This window comes from Lathyrus oleraceus, chromosome 6 (genome assembly GCF_024323335.1).
Source record: "Lathyrus oleraceus cultivar Zhongwan6 chromosome 6, CAAS_Psat_ZW6_1.0, whole genome shotgun sequence".
In the NCBI taxonomy this organism is placed as follows: Eukaryota; Viridiplantae; Streptophyta; class Magnoliopsida; order Fabales; family Fabaceae; genus Lathyrus; species Lathyrus oleraceus.
Genome location: NC_066584.1, coordinates 1,018,064 through 1,032,895, shown reverse-complemented (window position 1 = coordinate 1,032,895; position 14,832 = coordinate 1,018,064). Strand labels below are relative to the sequence as shown.

At 34.0% G+C, this 14,832-nt stretch overlaps 2 protein-coding genes across 14 annotated transcripts; both read right to left on the bottom strand.

Moving 5' to 3' along the window:
* Positions 1–3,002: 3,002 nt before the first annotated feature.
* On the bottom strand, positions 3,003–4,055 carry LOC127091899 (glutathione S-transferase). Its single transcript, XM_051030635.1, has 3 exons — positions 3,766–4,055; positions 3,642–3,690; positions 3,003–3,570 (listed from the first exon to the last, which is right to left on the bottom strand). The coding sequence occupies exons 1-3, from the start codon at positions 3,916–3,918 to the stop codon at positions 3,110–3,112; spliced, it is 663 nt and encodes a 220-aa protein (XP_050886592.1). The 5' UTR covers positions 3,919–4,055; the 3' UTR covers positions 3,003–3,109.
* Positions 4,056–4,531: 476 nt separating this feature from the next.
* On the bottom strand, positions 4,532–11,532 carry LOC127091897 (serine/threonine-protein kinase STY17). Of its 13 annotated transcripts, none has more exons than XM_051030623.1 (17): positions 11,249–11,505; positions 11,060–11,174; positions 10,024–10,121; positions 9,430–9,484; positions 9,033–9,143; positions 8,684–8,734; positions 8,570–8,605; positions 8,221–8,271; positions 7,628–7,770; positions 7,447–7,554; positions 6,981–7,051; positions 6,694–6,869; positions 6,245–6,343; positions 6,046–6,126; positions 5,348–5,401; positions 4,905–5,039; positions 4,532–4,814 (listed from the first exon to the last, which is right to left on the bottom strand). In XM_051030623.1, exons 1-17 carry the CDS (start codon positions 11,431–11,433, stop codon positions 4,749–4,751), a joined length of 1,635 nt encoding a protein of 544 aa, XP_050886580.1. In that variant the 5' UTR covers positions 11,434–11,505; the 3' UTR covers positions 4,532–4,748. The 13 variants fall into 13 exon arrangements, with proteins under 13 accessions (XP_050886580.1, XP_050886581.1, XP_050886578.1 ...); XM_051030624.1 differs by lacking the exon at positions 10,024–10,121 and adding an exon at positions 10,122–10,186 and having other exon boundaries at positions 7,628–7,773; positions 11,249–11,502; XM_051030621.1 differs by having other exon boundaries at positions 7,628–7,773; positions 11,249–11,501.
* Positions 11,533–14,832: the final 3,300 nt, after the last annotated feature.

Below are 14,832 nucleotides of genomic sequence, written 5' to 3'. Positions count from 1 at the left end.
AGATGGTGAAGATGAAGATTATGCTATCATTGTTGTCTAGTTTGCTGGGGCATATGTTATGAAGGAAATAAAGAACTTGTTATATTTTAGTTTTGCATGAAAGAATTTCACCACGGTTGCAAATACCAACCATAGTGAAATATAGCATATATAACCACGGTTGATAAAAAACTGTAGTTAAAAGTTTTTCAATTTTTATTTAACAATATAAGTAAAGGGACACACACTTTTTTTATAAAAAAATGTAAAAATATTAATGATGTAATTCGAAGCTTGTAACCCTTAATCTATGATTACGGTTGTTATTATGAACCGTGATGAAATGTCTTTTAATAAAGTAAAAAAATCAGACACGTTAAAAATGAGATATTATTACTGTTGACAAAAAATGGTCATAGTAATCTTGTGTTGCCAAATGTATGTTTTATAGTAGTGCACTTATTGGCAGTTACAAGTATTTATCATAAACACCGGAAAAGTTGAATCGAGAAAATCCATTTTGATTTTATTTTATCTAGAATAGATGTCCTTGAAACTTAAGCATTTGAAACTTGAAACATCATCAGTCATTTTGTCAATGCGCATAAGGGAATATGGATCATGTTCTGGAACAGATAAATGCCCAAATGACCAAGGCTCACTCCATCTCAAATCCGTTACACTTGATCCAATGTATAAAATTAATTCACACGCTAAGAACAAGGTACAATATCTGATCTGCATTTTTACTACACTCATCTTGAATCTTGAATTGACTTGACAGTTGGAGTGCTAATCATGCAGGTATAAAGGAGATCGGAGCCACCGTTCAAGATCATCAGTTCACTAACTGCATCTATTTCTGGTTCTCGAACGAAACAAGTCATTTGGGCATGCAAGGTTTTTGTCAATGAAGTCCACGCATCCTCCACTTTTCACTTGTCTTTTTACCATGACTATATTCTTCATTCATGACGAATATTTTACTACTCTAATGATATTTTATTGTTTCGGCCTTTAAACCCCTTATTCCACTACTTTTGGTCTATGTTGGCCCATACACAATATTCTCTAGGATACTGGCTTGACAGTTGGCGCAAGGGATAGTCTATGGCTTATGAAGTTCTCATCAATTTCTTACGGTCTATGGCTTATGAAGTTCTCATCAATTTCTTACATGTCGTATGGTTTCCAAGCAAAAATATAAAGGTTCTTTCTCAATAATGCCACCATGAGTTTCTCTTGTGTCTCTTCTATCAAAATTATGAGGTTGATGACTTATTGGAGGTTTTCTATGATCTGCACTTCTTTTATATCTTCTACATGGGATACCAATATTTTATCAAAGTCATATCTTGGGTTAGATCAACCATACATTATGAGAATTTCATATTTTAAGAGTTTGTTTTAAGTGGAAGGACACATGTGGGAATTAATGTCCTAGCATGTGTGCAACATATGTCCTTTGTCTGCAGAACAAGGTTGTTGTTATGTACGCGCGTTTTTCAGTTACATGGAATGTGTTTTGCCGATGTGTGCAACAAATAGTGTTGCTTTCTTTTAGCAATCTGATTTATTTGATTAATTAATTTGATTAAATTTGAATCAATGTGATTTAATTTTGAATTCAAATCAAATCTTATTTTATAGAGTTGATTTGGAGCAACAAATCTCAATAAAATATCCACTATTTCTGGACTAAATCAAATCAGATATTCAAGGGGGGAAAACACAGAAGACACTTCTATATAAGGAGGCTCAAGTCTCATGCGTGAGGCATGGATTTTGTGCGCAAGAACTAGGTTCTTTGTGTTAGGGTTTGAGTCGTTGTTACTTGTATGTCACGCTAACGTCATAAATGGATTGGTGTTGAATCTTTTTTGTACACCACTTTGTTTTAGTAACTTGACATAGTTGGTTTGTCTTACTTTATTTGTAAATTCAACAATCAATAGACTTGTTATTGAGGTTGATCACTGGGGTTTAGTGAAGAAGAAAGTGAGTGGTTTCTCATATTTAGAAGGAGACCTAAATAGAAAATCATTAGGATTAGGGAAAGGCATAAAATTTCATAGGGGTTGAAGTTTCTTATAAGACTAATTGTTCTAATTCGAAATAGTGAATTTCTTTTCTTTGGTAGAGTGTCCTCATACGTAGGTGCGGTTTCACCGAACTTGATTATCAATCTCTCGTATTTTTACAACTTTTTGCATTAATTTATTATTGTTGTCAAACGGTCTTTTAAACTAGTATCCCAACATTTGATCCAATATTTGTCCCACGAAAAATATAGAGAATCTCATAAAGCTTATGTCTAGGGCGGTCACTTTGAGTGTGCACGCTAAGTGTTTGCACTTTATAAAATTTGTTGCTTTGACTATGTCCATTTGGATATTGATGATTATGATGTGTTCTTGGAAATTACTTTTGCCATCAAAATGGATTAGTGATAGCGATTTGAATTCTTAGGGAACATGCACCTCCTAGATATCAACATATAAAATTTGAGGATCGAGAAACTCCTCCTCCTCCACTACAAACTGTTGTTGTCTTTGTTGTAAACCTGGTATGTCTCCCTACAAAGCTCCATTTTTTCACCTCAAATTCTCCATACCAGCCAACATTTTTGTTACAACATGCCAATCATTGTTGTTACTACTTACAGTTTTTCTCACCGTTAGATTGTGAAGCTCTGGTTATGAATTTTAGACAATGTAACCCAAATTAAATTATATTGAGGTTCCGTGGTAGACGCCAAATATACCGATGAAAAATACACCTTTATAACTTAACTCATTATAACCAATCAAACCTCAGTTTAATGTGTATAAAATTGTTTGTTCTTTCTTTCCCGACTCCTCCCCTTTTATAACTCCCTATCGATGGCTACCCTTTATTGACCAGAAGCCAATCAATGTTACTGCCTTTTCATTTGATTGTAACCACCCCTATTCATTGTTGGTGGCATGTTTTAAGATAGTAAAAATTTAGCTTTGAAGTTTGAGAAATTAACATGCTAGATATGACCAGAATAGTAGATTTTCAAGATACAAATAAAGGAGGTGTGTCAACAACCACATTGGAAATGGCAAATATATAAAGTAAAGAAAGCTAATCTGTTGATCTGAAGTCAAGGTTTTGGGTACAAATCAACAACCTTTTTCCATGACTCGCGCGCGGATATCTCCGTCCACCACCTCCTCACGTTCTCTCTCTCAGAAGTGAAGAGAGAAGCCGTATCATCATCAGCACTCACCAAGTAATGAATATTGGGAAGATGCGAAAGATCTGCGAGTGTGAATTCCTCACCGGCCAAGTAACGAGTTTCCCCAAGCTTCCTATCGTACACATCAAGCACTTTCTTGAGCTTTTCTTTACTCTGTTTGATTGCTCCTTCGTCTTGCTTAACCTTCATTCGAGGAGCAAATGCAAGCTGAAAGACCAGAGTTGATGAGGGTGGGTTGAAGTTCTGTCCTTCAGCCTCCAACCATTGATCTATAGATGCCTTTGCCAGTGGGTTTGTACCGTACAGTTCCCTGTTTCCTTTCTCTATGTGTTTCTCACAAACATACCGGCATATGGCTCTAGACTCTGAATTAATAAAACAAATCATAGTAATAATAATAATTAAGTATGAAGCAATAAGTTAATAAATTGGTTACCGAAGAGGGAAATGTGGTCATCCTGAAATGCAGGTACTTGGGCAAATGGCTGGAAAGAACATGAGACAGAAATTATTAACAAGGTTAGGTTAGGTCAGGGTTGAAGTGAAGTGATATAGCTTACATGGATTTTGAGGAAATCAGGGCTTCGGTGTTCTTCTTTGGACATGTTGACAGGAACAAGTTGGAATGGAATGTCTTTCTCGTTCAGACATGTCAACACTCTGGAAACCGCCGTCGATAAGGCTGGTCCGTACACTTGCACTGGAGTTGCCATTGTTCTTGTACACTTGTAACTTTCACTCAAATGCAATACTCTGCCCTTGTGATGTTGTACACTAACTTTCACTCAAATGCAATACCCTTAGTGATTCCTAACTCTTGAAGGAAATAAAGGAAAAGTTGCTGTAGATTAGGTTGGTGGGGACCACTTCATAATGCAGTATCTATATATGCACGCATAATTCAACTTCCTTTTACTTTAGCCAAAAAAAAATTATTCTTCCCCTAAAGTTGCTCATTTTTATAAATTCTTTAAAAATAGTATCTCTAATTTTAAGATATACACTGATTTTCCTTAAATTCTTACCTCCCCTTTTCATTAAAATACTACAAGAAAATTGAAAACACCTTTTGAACATGAGAAAATAATATATCATATCCTCCAACTTAATCCAATTTAGTTGTGATAGTTGGATCCAAAAAAATCTTCTTGAAAAGAATAGCATCATACTCATTACAAAACTCCTTTTGCAAAGTTGGTCTTGTTTTCTTATATATCACTACTTACAAAAAGCAAAATAGAACTAACCTTACTTACCAGTCTAACATCACAGTTTTTTTTCTTGCATACACTTTTCTATTGCTACCTTTTGCAAAAGAAAATGCACTCACATCAACCTAGCATAATTTATTTTCACAACATATATACAAAATACAATTTACAGACAATTTTCAGGTTTTAGTTCATATCATTTTTTTTATAGTAGTCATATCATACACCACAAATTGAATCCCACTGGAATTATGAACACAGATAGTGTTATTTTTGCATATATGTACAGGTGTCTTCAAGCTTTTCACAAGTAAGGTCGCGTTGGCCAATGACTATATCTTGTCATGTTTATGTGTTCCCTTTGCCTTAACCTTTACCTTCTTCTTTTTCCCTGTAATCTGTATAAGTATATAAGAGGGAAAAGAACATTTTAGAAGCTTACAGAAGACAATGATAAGAGGTCAATCTAGTTATATTCCTTTCCATACCATGCTGTTCATGTGCTGTAGAAACTTAAGAACTTCTGAGAATTCGGGCCTTAAAGACGGATCTTTATGCCAACACCAGTGAAGCAATTCCACTAACTTTGGATGTGCATCCCTTGGAATTTCAGGCCTCAAATCCTGCATTTTAAGTGCCTCAAATCTAATTATTTTTTACTGAATTATTTTGTGCAGATTACGAATTAATAGCATTTTCTTATCTTGCAAATCCAGTGAGTGACAGCGGTTTGTCATCCTTGAATTCTCTTTAGTGATACGATATGATATCCCTTCATTCAAAACACTAGTGTCATTTCAATGACACTGGCAATTTCTTGGTAACAGATAATTCTAAAATATAACTACTAATAGATTATAAGTTTGACCAATCCCACCCTTCCAAAAAAGCAATAGGTAAAAGGATTAAATGTAATAATGTAAGTGAATACCTTATGTACTACTCCAACTGCTGCTTGCAATGGGGACAAATCTTCATAAGGAAGCTGTGATTCAATCACAAAACATAGATCATAGGTTGAAATCAAAGCAATCTTAATTGAATGAAAACCATATGAATCAAGTCTTTGATATTAATATAACTTTTGTTATTTTTATTTCCAAGTTAAATGTGTATACTTATTTTAAAGAAACTGGAATTATAACTATTTACTTTTCTCCATGCCAAAGGATGTGACTATGCTTTTTTATCTATTAACCCTCCTCTCTAGTGTTTGAAATACATAATCCAATTGTGTGACTCTTTGTTGCAAGTATATACAATTGAAATATAGACTTTGAACATGTGAGATATGGACTTGATGGAATCAATGTTTGACTTCCGCTTAGTACAGTATTCAGTTTCAGGAATTAAGCTATAGCTAATGCCATGTAATATAGAAATTAAATGTATTGCAATGAAATGATACTTTCAAGAATCTTTATCAAGGGCTTTTCCATTGAAAAAAACAAAAGCGGTGCCTTTCAAAAGTATAGGTAGTTACAATTTAGATTTAGAATTTAGAGCAAAATGATCAAATCAATTTTCTGCTGGAAAGGTGAAGGCAAAGGATTGCCTCTTTGGCCTTGGCTCTTGGATGTTACTGAGATTTTTTTTTTTTGAAAAACTAAAAAATGCAGGGATCATTACCTTTCTTGTGAGAAGCTCCCAAAGAATAATCCCAAAGCTGAAAACATCAGCTTTGTGATTATATGGCTTATGTTGAATAACCTTTTAAATTTCAAGGGAATCACAAGTTATAATGAGTCCAATATATGGCAGTGGGATGTTCATAAATTTAAAAGGAAGTGTAATCAACACTATATACAAATATATCATACATACATACCTCTGGAGCCATCCACCGGTATGTTCCAGTTTCTGCAGTCATGATACCAGATTGATCTTGCAATCTAGCTACACCAAAATCAGCAACTTTAACTACCTGCTGGATAAATTTTTGAACGAAGGTCACACTGGCATGAGTTCATATGTTGTTCTATGTAATGGAGCAAGAAAACAAATCAGACAGTTTTTAATTCCTGATTCTTATCAAGGTTACCTTTTATTCACAATGAACAGTTTCCTTAAAACTATGAAAAATAGGTTTTATACTTCATTTCAACTGATATAAAATTGTTTTGCCCTTCTAATGATATGCATAACCAGTCAACTTGAACTTTCATGTACAAAAAGATGGCATGAAGGTTGAGTGGCTTAAAGTGTTATTGTATGATTTGAAAGCATCAACTAAGAAACAACAAACTATAAAATCAAAAGACAGTAATAATCACTTACCCCCTTCTCATCCATCAAAAGATTGGCAGTTTTGAGGTCTCGATGTATAATGTTGTTTTGATGCAGATATTTCACTCCTTGCGATACATCAATTGCTACTTTGAGCAAAGAAGGAAGAGTAAGTACGCTCTTCTGTATATGCAGAAAGTCATACATATTTCCGCCAGACATATATTCTGAGAAAAACTAGATTATGTAAATTGACAATATAGTTTCCAATACTCCTCTCGATAAACAAAATTTAAAAATAAAAAAACAAGATTAGTTACATCTAGAATAACTATTACCTGTCACAAGATGAAAGTTTGGTTTTGTACACGCACCAATAAATTTGATAACATTCTTGTGCTGAACTTTACTGAAATAATTCAATTAGAAAAATCAACGAATAATTACTGATCATAGAATCTTTCTAAGTGGAAAAGCCACCATAAGTAAAGGTTGGCCATTGAAAGCAACTTTGTGTTTCACTTTATCTGTCTCTAACCTTGGATGGAAGCATTGACGTATTTAAATTATACACCTAGAGTGTAGCATATACATTTGCATGTAGATTTAACTTTAGGGTAAGAACCAATGAGTCTACGGTATATTTCATTTTTACTATATATTCAGTGAATCGAGTGAAAGAGCTAGTCTTTATATCCAATGAAATTGTCAGGTCACATTTCTATAAATGATACATTAATACATGTACAATGGATGAGTTGAAATGGAAAAGAGGGGTAATGAATGGACACTGATAGAACGAACCTCAGGATAAAGATTTCCTGAGAAAACTCCCTCTGTGTATTTCCATTCAGACTACCATTCTTAAAGACTTTGATAGCCACATCTTGATTAATATAAGTGCCTTTGTACCTGTGTCAATCAAGCAGTAACTCAACATGTATTGGTTCAAAAAATATCAAAGAGATTAAATGATAATACTCACAAATCACTGACTGATCCAGAGGCCATTTTCTTCTCATATCTTAAATAGCTTGCATCAATTTCCCATACATAATTTCTACTGATGGGTTTACAGTTCATCCCAATTTTCTCTAGTTTCTCCTTAGGAAGACTGCACCAGGGTTGCTTCTAGGTTTCAATCCAAAACAAAAGTTACAAATAATGCTCAACTAAAATATGACTGAAAGCCTTGAGAGCAACAGAGCTTAGTTCTAAATTCGTCTTATTTACAAAAAGATTGTATTATTCTGCAACACTGTGAACTTCTTGTAGATGTGTGTTAGACTGTTGGTCCATAATCTGAAAACAATTTTTTTTATCCTTTCTGTATAAATATATAAAAAGTAATGAAAACAAAACAAAAAAATTGATAACAAACAATCCAAAACTTCTAAATTTGATCATTTTATGTTACGAACAAGGGGGAGAACTACTCTAAACAATGTGTCCTAACAGCATGTGGAGAGAATGTTGTTTTGGGGGAGAGAGACATGGATATTTTTTATGAAGAGTAAAAGTAAATTGAAAACAAATTCAATGCACAAAAGATCTAACAAGTAACATAAGAATAACTACCTCGAGTTTCTTAATTTTCTTTGTTGGAATATGTTTTAGTATCTCGGTCTCCTGTAAAATCACGATGAACATTAAATATGTTGAAGCAAAGAAATTAGAGACCAAAGTAGAGTTAAATACTACTTCTCTGGTTAAATTATATTGTGGTCTAACTTCTAAAGCAAGCAGGTTACCAAACTAACATGCATGCAATTGATTTGAGAAAAGTTGTTTAGTTTCTAAAACAAAGACAAGTTAATGAACCTACCATTCCAACTTATATTCCAAAAATTTTAATTTAGTAATAAGAGAATGGAACTACCTACAAAGCATGGATTATAGGTGAGATATAGGGGCAATAGAGGCATACCTTGGGAAAAGGAGACAAGGGAAACCACTGATTTTTCTGATAACAGTTAAAATTATATCTTAGAACATATTCAGTTAGCAGAGGTGTATTAAGTGACATACAAATGGGGCATACCTCGAGTTTCTGCATTTTCTTTGTCACTTCATGCTTGAGTCTCTCAGTATCCTATTAAAGTTCATGCACGGAGAATAATCAAGTAACTTATTACAAAGTAATTCAAGACAAAAGTAAAGTTAAATATAGGACACCCTCCTCTGTGGAAAAAAATTGTATAGTACATCACATTTAAGTCTAAGAGCAATGCAAACAGGTTGCCAAACTTATATGTACAATTGGCTTCAAAACAAGCTCTAAATTGAGTAATTAAAAGTGAACAAAATTTTCAATTCAGCTCCAATTCCTTCTCAATCTGTTTTCACTTAAATAAGCTACTGTTTTAAGATTAAGTATGAAATAAAAATACCTGGCCTGCCCAACCATCAACAACAAAAACATCCAATGAATATCCATCCAATGTGGAAAAAGCATGTGCTTCTTGAATGTTCAGACCAATCTCAGAGAGTAAGGTAGTCAACTGTAATCACAATACCAAACATCTCATATTTAAAAACTATCTTTCTATTTATTACCAAAAATCTTGTAGAACTAGGAGTAGCATATAACAATGCATCATGTGTTATTACTCTAACCATTATGCAATGAAATACAAAAAAATCATTCTTGTTTATTATAAAAGTCAAACTTTCTGCAATCTTACTTAAACCCTATAAATGTCATGCCTATATAGGAAAAATATTGTAAAAACATTGTATTTCACCATAGTGAGAAATGTTTGGACAAGAATAAATAAGATTTGATACCTGACTGAAAAGTTTTGGCTTATCGCTGGTTGAAATTGTGATTTCATGCATTGGTCTGCGATTTTATAAGTAGAAGAGTGTGATATATAAACAGAAATAAAAGTGTCAACCAGCCATATTTGTTTTTTTTAAGAGGCTACTTGAGCAGGAAGTAAAATAGACTGAAAATGAAAATGAGAGGATGCAATTTTTTTAGTTCAACAAGAGATCTATTAACTGGTCATGGCCCACATGATACCAAAGGCAAGGATGAAGAGGGGGATATAAATAAATAAATGAAAGGTTAAACTTTCAGGGAAAAATGCAAACTAAGGAACAATAGGACAATGATCATCAAATTAAAAGTAATAAAAAGTCAAACCTTTATCCCTATCTTGAACTTGTAACCGGCTTGCACCAAGATCAAGTTCAAGTTAAATAATTAATCAAAGGCCAAGGATGGATGGATATTGGATACTGAGGAACATGATAAGAGAAAAGGCAATAGTTGGTAAAGGCGGATAAAACCATATTTAAGACATTACAAGGAGAATGAAGGGCGGATAATATTATATTATAGAGGAAAAGGACATGTCAATTTTCACATAATCATGCCTCATGTTGCATGGAAAATCAGAGACTTGGCAACTGATTTGTGTTTGTAAGTTGGAATGAAGGGATTTGCTAGAATGCACACCAGAAGGAGAGCGAACCTGCATGACAGATACACCATGATCATTTGGGTAACAGGTAGTATGTACCATAAAGTTCTCATATCCTGTTAAACAAAGAAAACAATTTGCTACATTCAATTGCTATGAAGCACATAATCCAATACGGGTACCTAACATGACACGGACATATCGACACCGCTAATATAAAAAACATAGGACTTTGACACAGCTACATATATAATAGTATTTGACCTTTATTTATCCATCTACAATTAAAAAAGTTAAAAATATTTTAATCAATTTAAATATCTTTAATTTTTCATTGATTAACATTGCTTTGATGCATCTTTAACAATTCTAAATGTGTTTGAGATTTATCCAAGGAATGTATGAGGTGTGTCAAAACAAAGAAAAAAACAATTTTTTTGGGAAGCTTGTCAGAATTGCCCGTCACTTGTCATATGAGTGCCATACGATACGAGTACTGAACATCGATTCAAAGTATCGAGTCAAAAGGAAAACAACTTTTGTGGGCACATGTATGAGTTTTTTAACACGTGTTATACAAGTGTTGAATATCAACACGTGTCGCACAATCAAAGAGATGTCTGTGTTACAATTGAAGTAAAATCATAGAAATTTCCCTAAAATGGAGCATGAAATGTCTAATAAACAATAAATATTCCATTTGGATACTAAATCGTAATAAAAGGAAAAAACATGTAGCATAGAGATTACATATTTACATATTTACTACACCCAGTAAAACAGAGAAAGTGTATATAAAGTGTTGATTGATGAAATCATGAAATAACATGCATAAAGCCTATTGACAAATCAAATTCTTAATACATATGTTGGATAATATTAGAGATTGAAGCAAAACTCTATCTAATATGATAATTTTAGAGATTGAATCAAAACTGTATCTGTTATTACTAATATTAGGATAATCGGTGGAGGTGTAAATAAATTACCTGGAGAAGACGAACTTCAATTGCAGGTCTACTAGCAACAGTTCTTGCCATATTCTGTAACCTTTTATGCATAAGAACATCTTGAGCCTTTTCAACCTTCATTTCCAGCGCATACCTAATAAACGAAGCAAAATATATGAAGAGAAAGAAGAAGCTAGGTTAAAGTTGAAAGTGTGAAAAGCGCATTACCTAGTTGGAAGGGTATTGAAGTGAAGCCAAAGTTCGTCTTGAAAATGAGGAAGAGTGGCCTCAGGAGCATTCAATTCCACGAGTCGAGTGAGAATGTCGTTGTAAACTTCAATTTTGAGACTCTGAATTGGACCATGATAATTGATATTCAAACCTCTATTGTTGCAACTCTCTGTATCTCCCATATGTATAGTATAACTAACTTAACCAAAATCAAAACCTCATGGCATTTAAATGAATGTATGAGTGAGCGCAGTGTGCACCCCTATTCTACCCATCCATGTCTACGTGGATTTTTATTTAACTAGACAATGACAACAATGCATGTTTTCTAATCATCAATTAACCAATTTTTAATCCTTTTTCATATTTCAAAGGACAAAACAACTACAACCCGTGGGCGTCCATTGTTTGCGTCCATTCTATGCATAATTTTAATCTTACTATTTTATTCATTATTAATATATATTAATACTATTCTATCAACCATCACTATATGTTTAAAGTGCCTTAAAATCCTTTAAAGTTATACTCCCTCCGTTTTTTTAAGTGTCATTATTCATTCCCCAGTTGAGTTGAATGCGTATTTCCTTAGTGAAATCGTTTTTTCTGCATAATTCGAGTATTTTAGTTTTATTCTGATCTACATGTTCCCATGCAGACATTCCTTTTGTTTTCCGGCTGAGTCTTTCCATTTTTATGGAATTCCTCTAGTCCCGCAACAGTTTTAAGTCGTAGTCTGTCCTACGCATAACCCTTTATCCCCCAAAATCTCGGTTTTTCCAGTGAATTTTTCCTTACTAAATGCGTTACACTCCTGCGGACTTTCGGTCTCTCTGGTTTCTTTTTCTTTGTGGCAATATTTCCCCACAAAGATTTATTTTTACATTCATATCATATGCATCGCGAGGTCTCTTAGGGACCAAAATTTGTTTCTATATGTTGTTATTTAAGCTCATTCTACTGAGTCGATACGAAGATTTTAACCTTCTCCTCCTCAGTTAAAATGTCCTTAAATAGGGGCAACTGTAAGACTCCAATTTTGACCCTAAGATCCCTCATGTTATCTCATCATATGCATTGGCATTGGGATCGTACCTTGGCATCCTCCTTACCCCTTACTCATTGGGTTTATTTTGGGAGAGATCACCAAGCACCATGTGATTGTATCATACTTGTTATTTTATCATTTACTAACTAAAATACCAAAAATATGTCTTCGCATTTGTCTACTTCTTTTGTAGGTAAGGCACTTGATCACCTTTGATCTATCAAGTTCACATTTAGGGTTTAAGACCCTCATTGCTAAGAGCTCAACCAATGAATGCTCCACAATGGCTCTAGGAATCATATATGAGTCTCCATGGTCTTTACATGTTATTTTGATCAAGAATTCTTCAAGAGTTTGGAATTGATTTGCCTTGGAAACCCTAGTTCATCTGGGTATCTTGTGTAACTTCTTCAACAAGCTTCTTCACCAATTTATCAAATATCTCAAGGGGAATCTCAAATTTCATCATCTTATGCATATATGATCTCCCAAGGATCCAAAAAGTCAAGAGAATTGCAAGCTAGCAAGATGGTTGAGGGTGGTTGACCAGAGGATTTCATTTGATCAAAACTAGGGTTCCCTAGACCCTATATCCTACAATTTTCATCATATGAAAATTATTCCAAGATAAAAGTTACTCTAAACAACATTCAAACAACTTTCATGTTGATGTCTAGAGCTAGTTTTGCTTGGAAAGTCATTTTTTATGTTGAAAGATTATATGTCATTTTGTCTAAACCCTAATTTGAAAGTCAACTTCCCAAGGCCATAACATGCTCAATTTTTATGATATGAAATATTTATAAGTTTCACAATCAAATTCAAGGTGCATACTTCAACTTTGATGTTTGTAGGAAGAGTTAATTCAACTTTTATGAGCATGTGATATGAGGATACATTATAGGTCATTTTGGACCAATACCATTGAACAATTGTTTTTCCTCAACTTCAAAAATGCATAACTCATTCATTACAAATACAAATAAGATCAAATTTGTGACCATTTTGAAGGTTTTTTAAAGAGCTACAACTGTTATGAATACACTTTTCTCATTTGAAGTTCACATACAAAGTTAGCCAATGTGGAATAATTGAACATATGGTTTAACACTTAGAAAATTTTTTGACATGTTGAAATTTCCAAACTTCCACCTCAAAATTCATCATGATACAAGCTTCAAATGGAAAAGTGTTCAACATTATAGTTGTTCCTCTTGGTCTAACCTTTCCAAAGAGTCCAAATTATTTCATTTTGGACAAGGTTTGAGGGGTTTGTGCATGGTCTGAACAGGGCTGCATCAATTGGCAAGGATCAATCTTCAAACATCAAAACATTTTTGCCTTGCATCACAATCCACATTCAGACTCAATCTCACTTGAATTTGGACTTAATTGAGTCGCTTCATGGGCTTGTGCACTCCCATGCAAGCATGCACTTCACTTTGCCAAATTTGGAAGTATTTTGAAAGGTGCAAATATCACTTGCATTTGCTATAAGTAGAGGTCCATTGCATCAGAATGAAGGATCCTTGCACGCCAGCTTTGCCTCCACACTACAAACCCTCACAATTGAAAGGAAAATCTGAGAATTTTCTTTTGAAAATTGAGTTTCAATCTCACTGTTTGGAGATTCAAAACTCCAGGGATCCAAAGCTTTGTTTCAATCCTAAGCCACTCCTGCAAGCTTTCTGAGGGAGATCAAACATGAATTGAAGCAAGAGAGATCAAATTCTGCACAACATTGAAGGTATTTTTCTAGATTTTTCTTCTCTTCGATTCTCTCTCAATTCTCATCAATTCTCTTAGATCCTTGGTTGTCTGAAGTCCTACCAATGTAGGCAAGTAGATTGAGTTGCTTTGAGGTCAAATCGAAGCAACTCAGTTCATACACCTCAAAATTCAACTCCATGTATCTCTCAATATACTTGGAGTTAGTTTGAATTGAGGTCAGTTTGAATTGAGGTCAGGTTTGTGATCAGTGTCATTTTCTCTTTAAGATCATGTCCTTCTTTTTCATTTATTTTTCATTTTTTACCACCACCTCTTCCTCTACCTGCAACACCACCTCTTTGGTTGCCTTGGTTCCAGGGTTTTCTCTGATTCGGCCAGTTTCCTTCTTGCTGATTTCGACCAGTCGAATTGTTGTAACCCTCTCTGCCTTTGTTGTCATTCCAGCTTCATTTGCCTTTTCTTTCTTTTGTTGATTAAGCTTGCAAAGCCATATTATTCTTCGACTTTCCTGCAGCTCTTTCAGTCATTCTTTGTTCATGAGATTCAAGTGTCCCTTGAAGCTTGCCTCTGGAGGGTCTTCCATTGGGTAGTTAATTTTGGTCAAGTGGTTGACCAAAAAGTCAACATTTGACCAAAGTCAACTGTTAGGTCAAAAGTGTGAGTTTTTTTTGCATATTATGATTTTGAATCTTTTGTGATGTAATATTTGATAGTTTGACTTATGGAATAGATCTCTTGAAATGGACTATGGATTGTGTTTCTAAGAAAATGAGTTCCTTCTGATCGCTCGACTGGGTGAGTC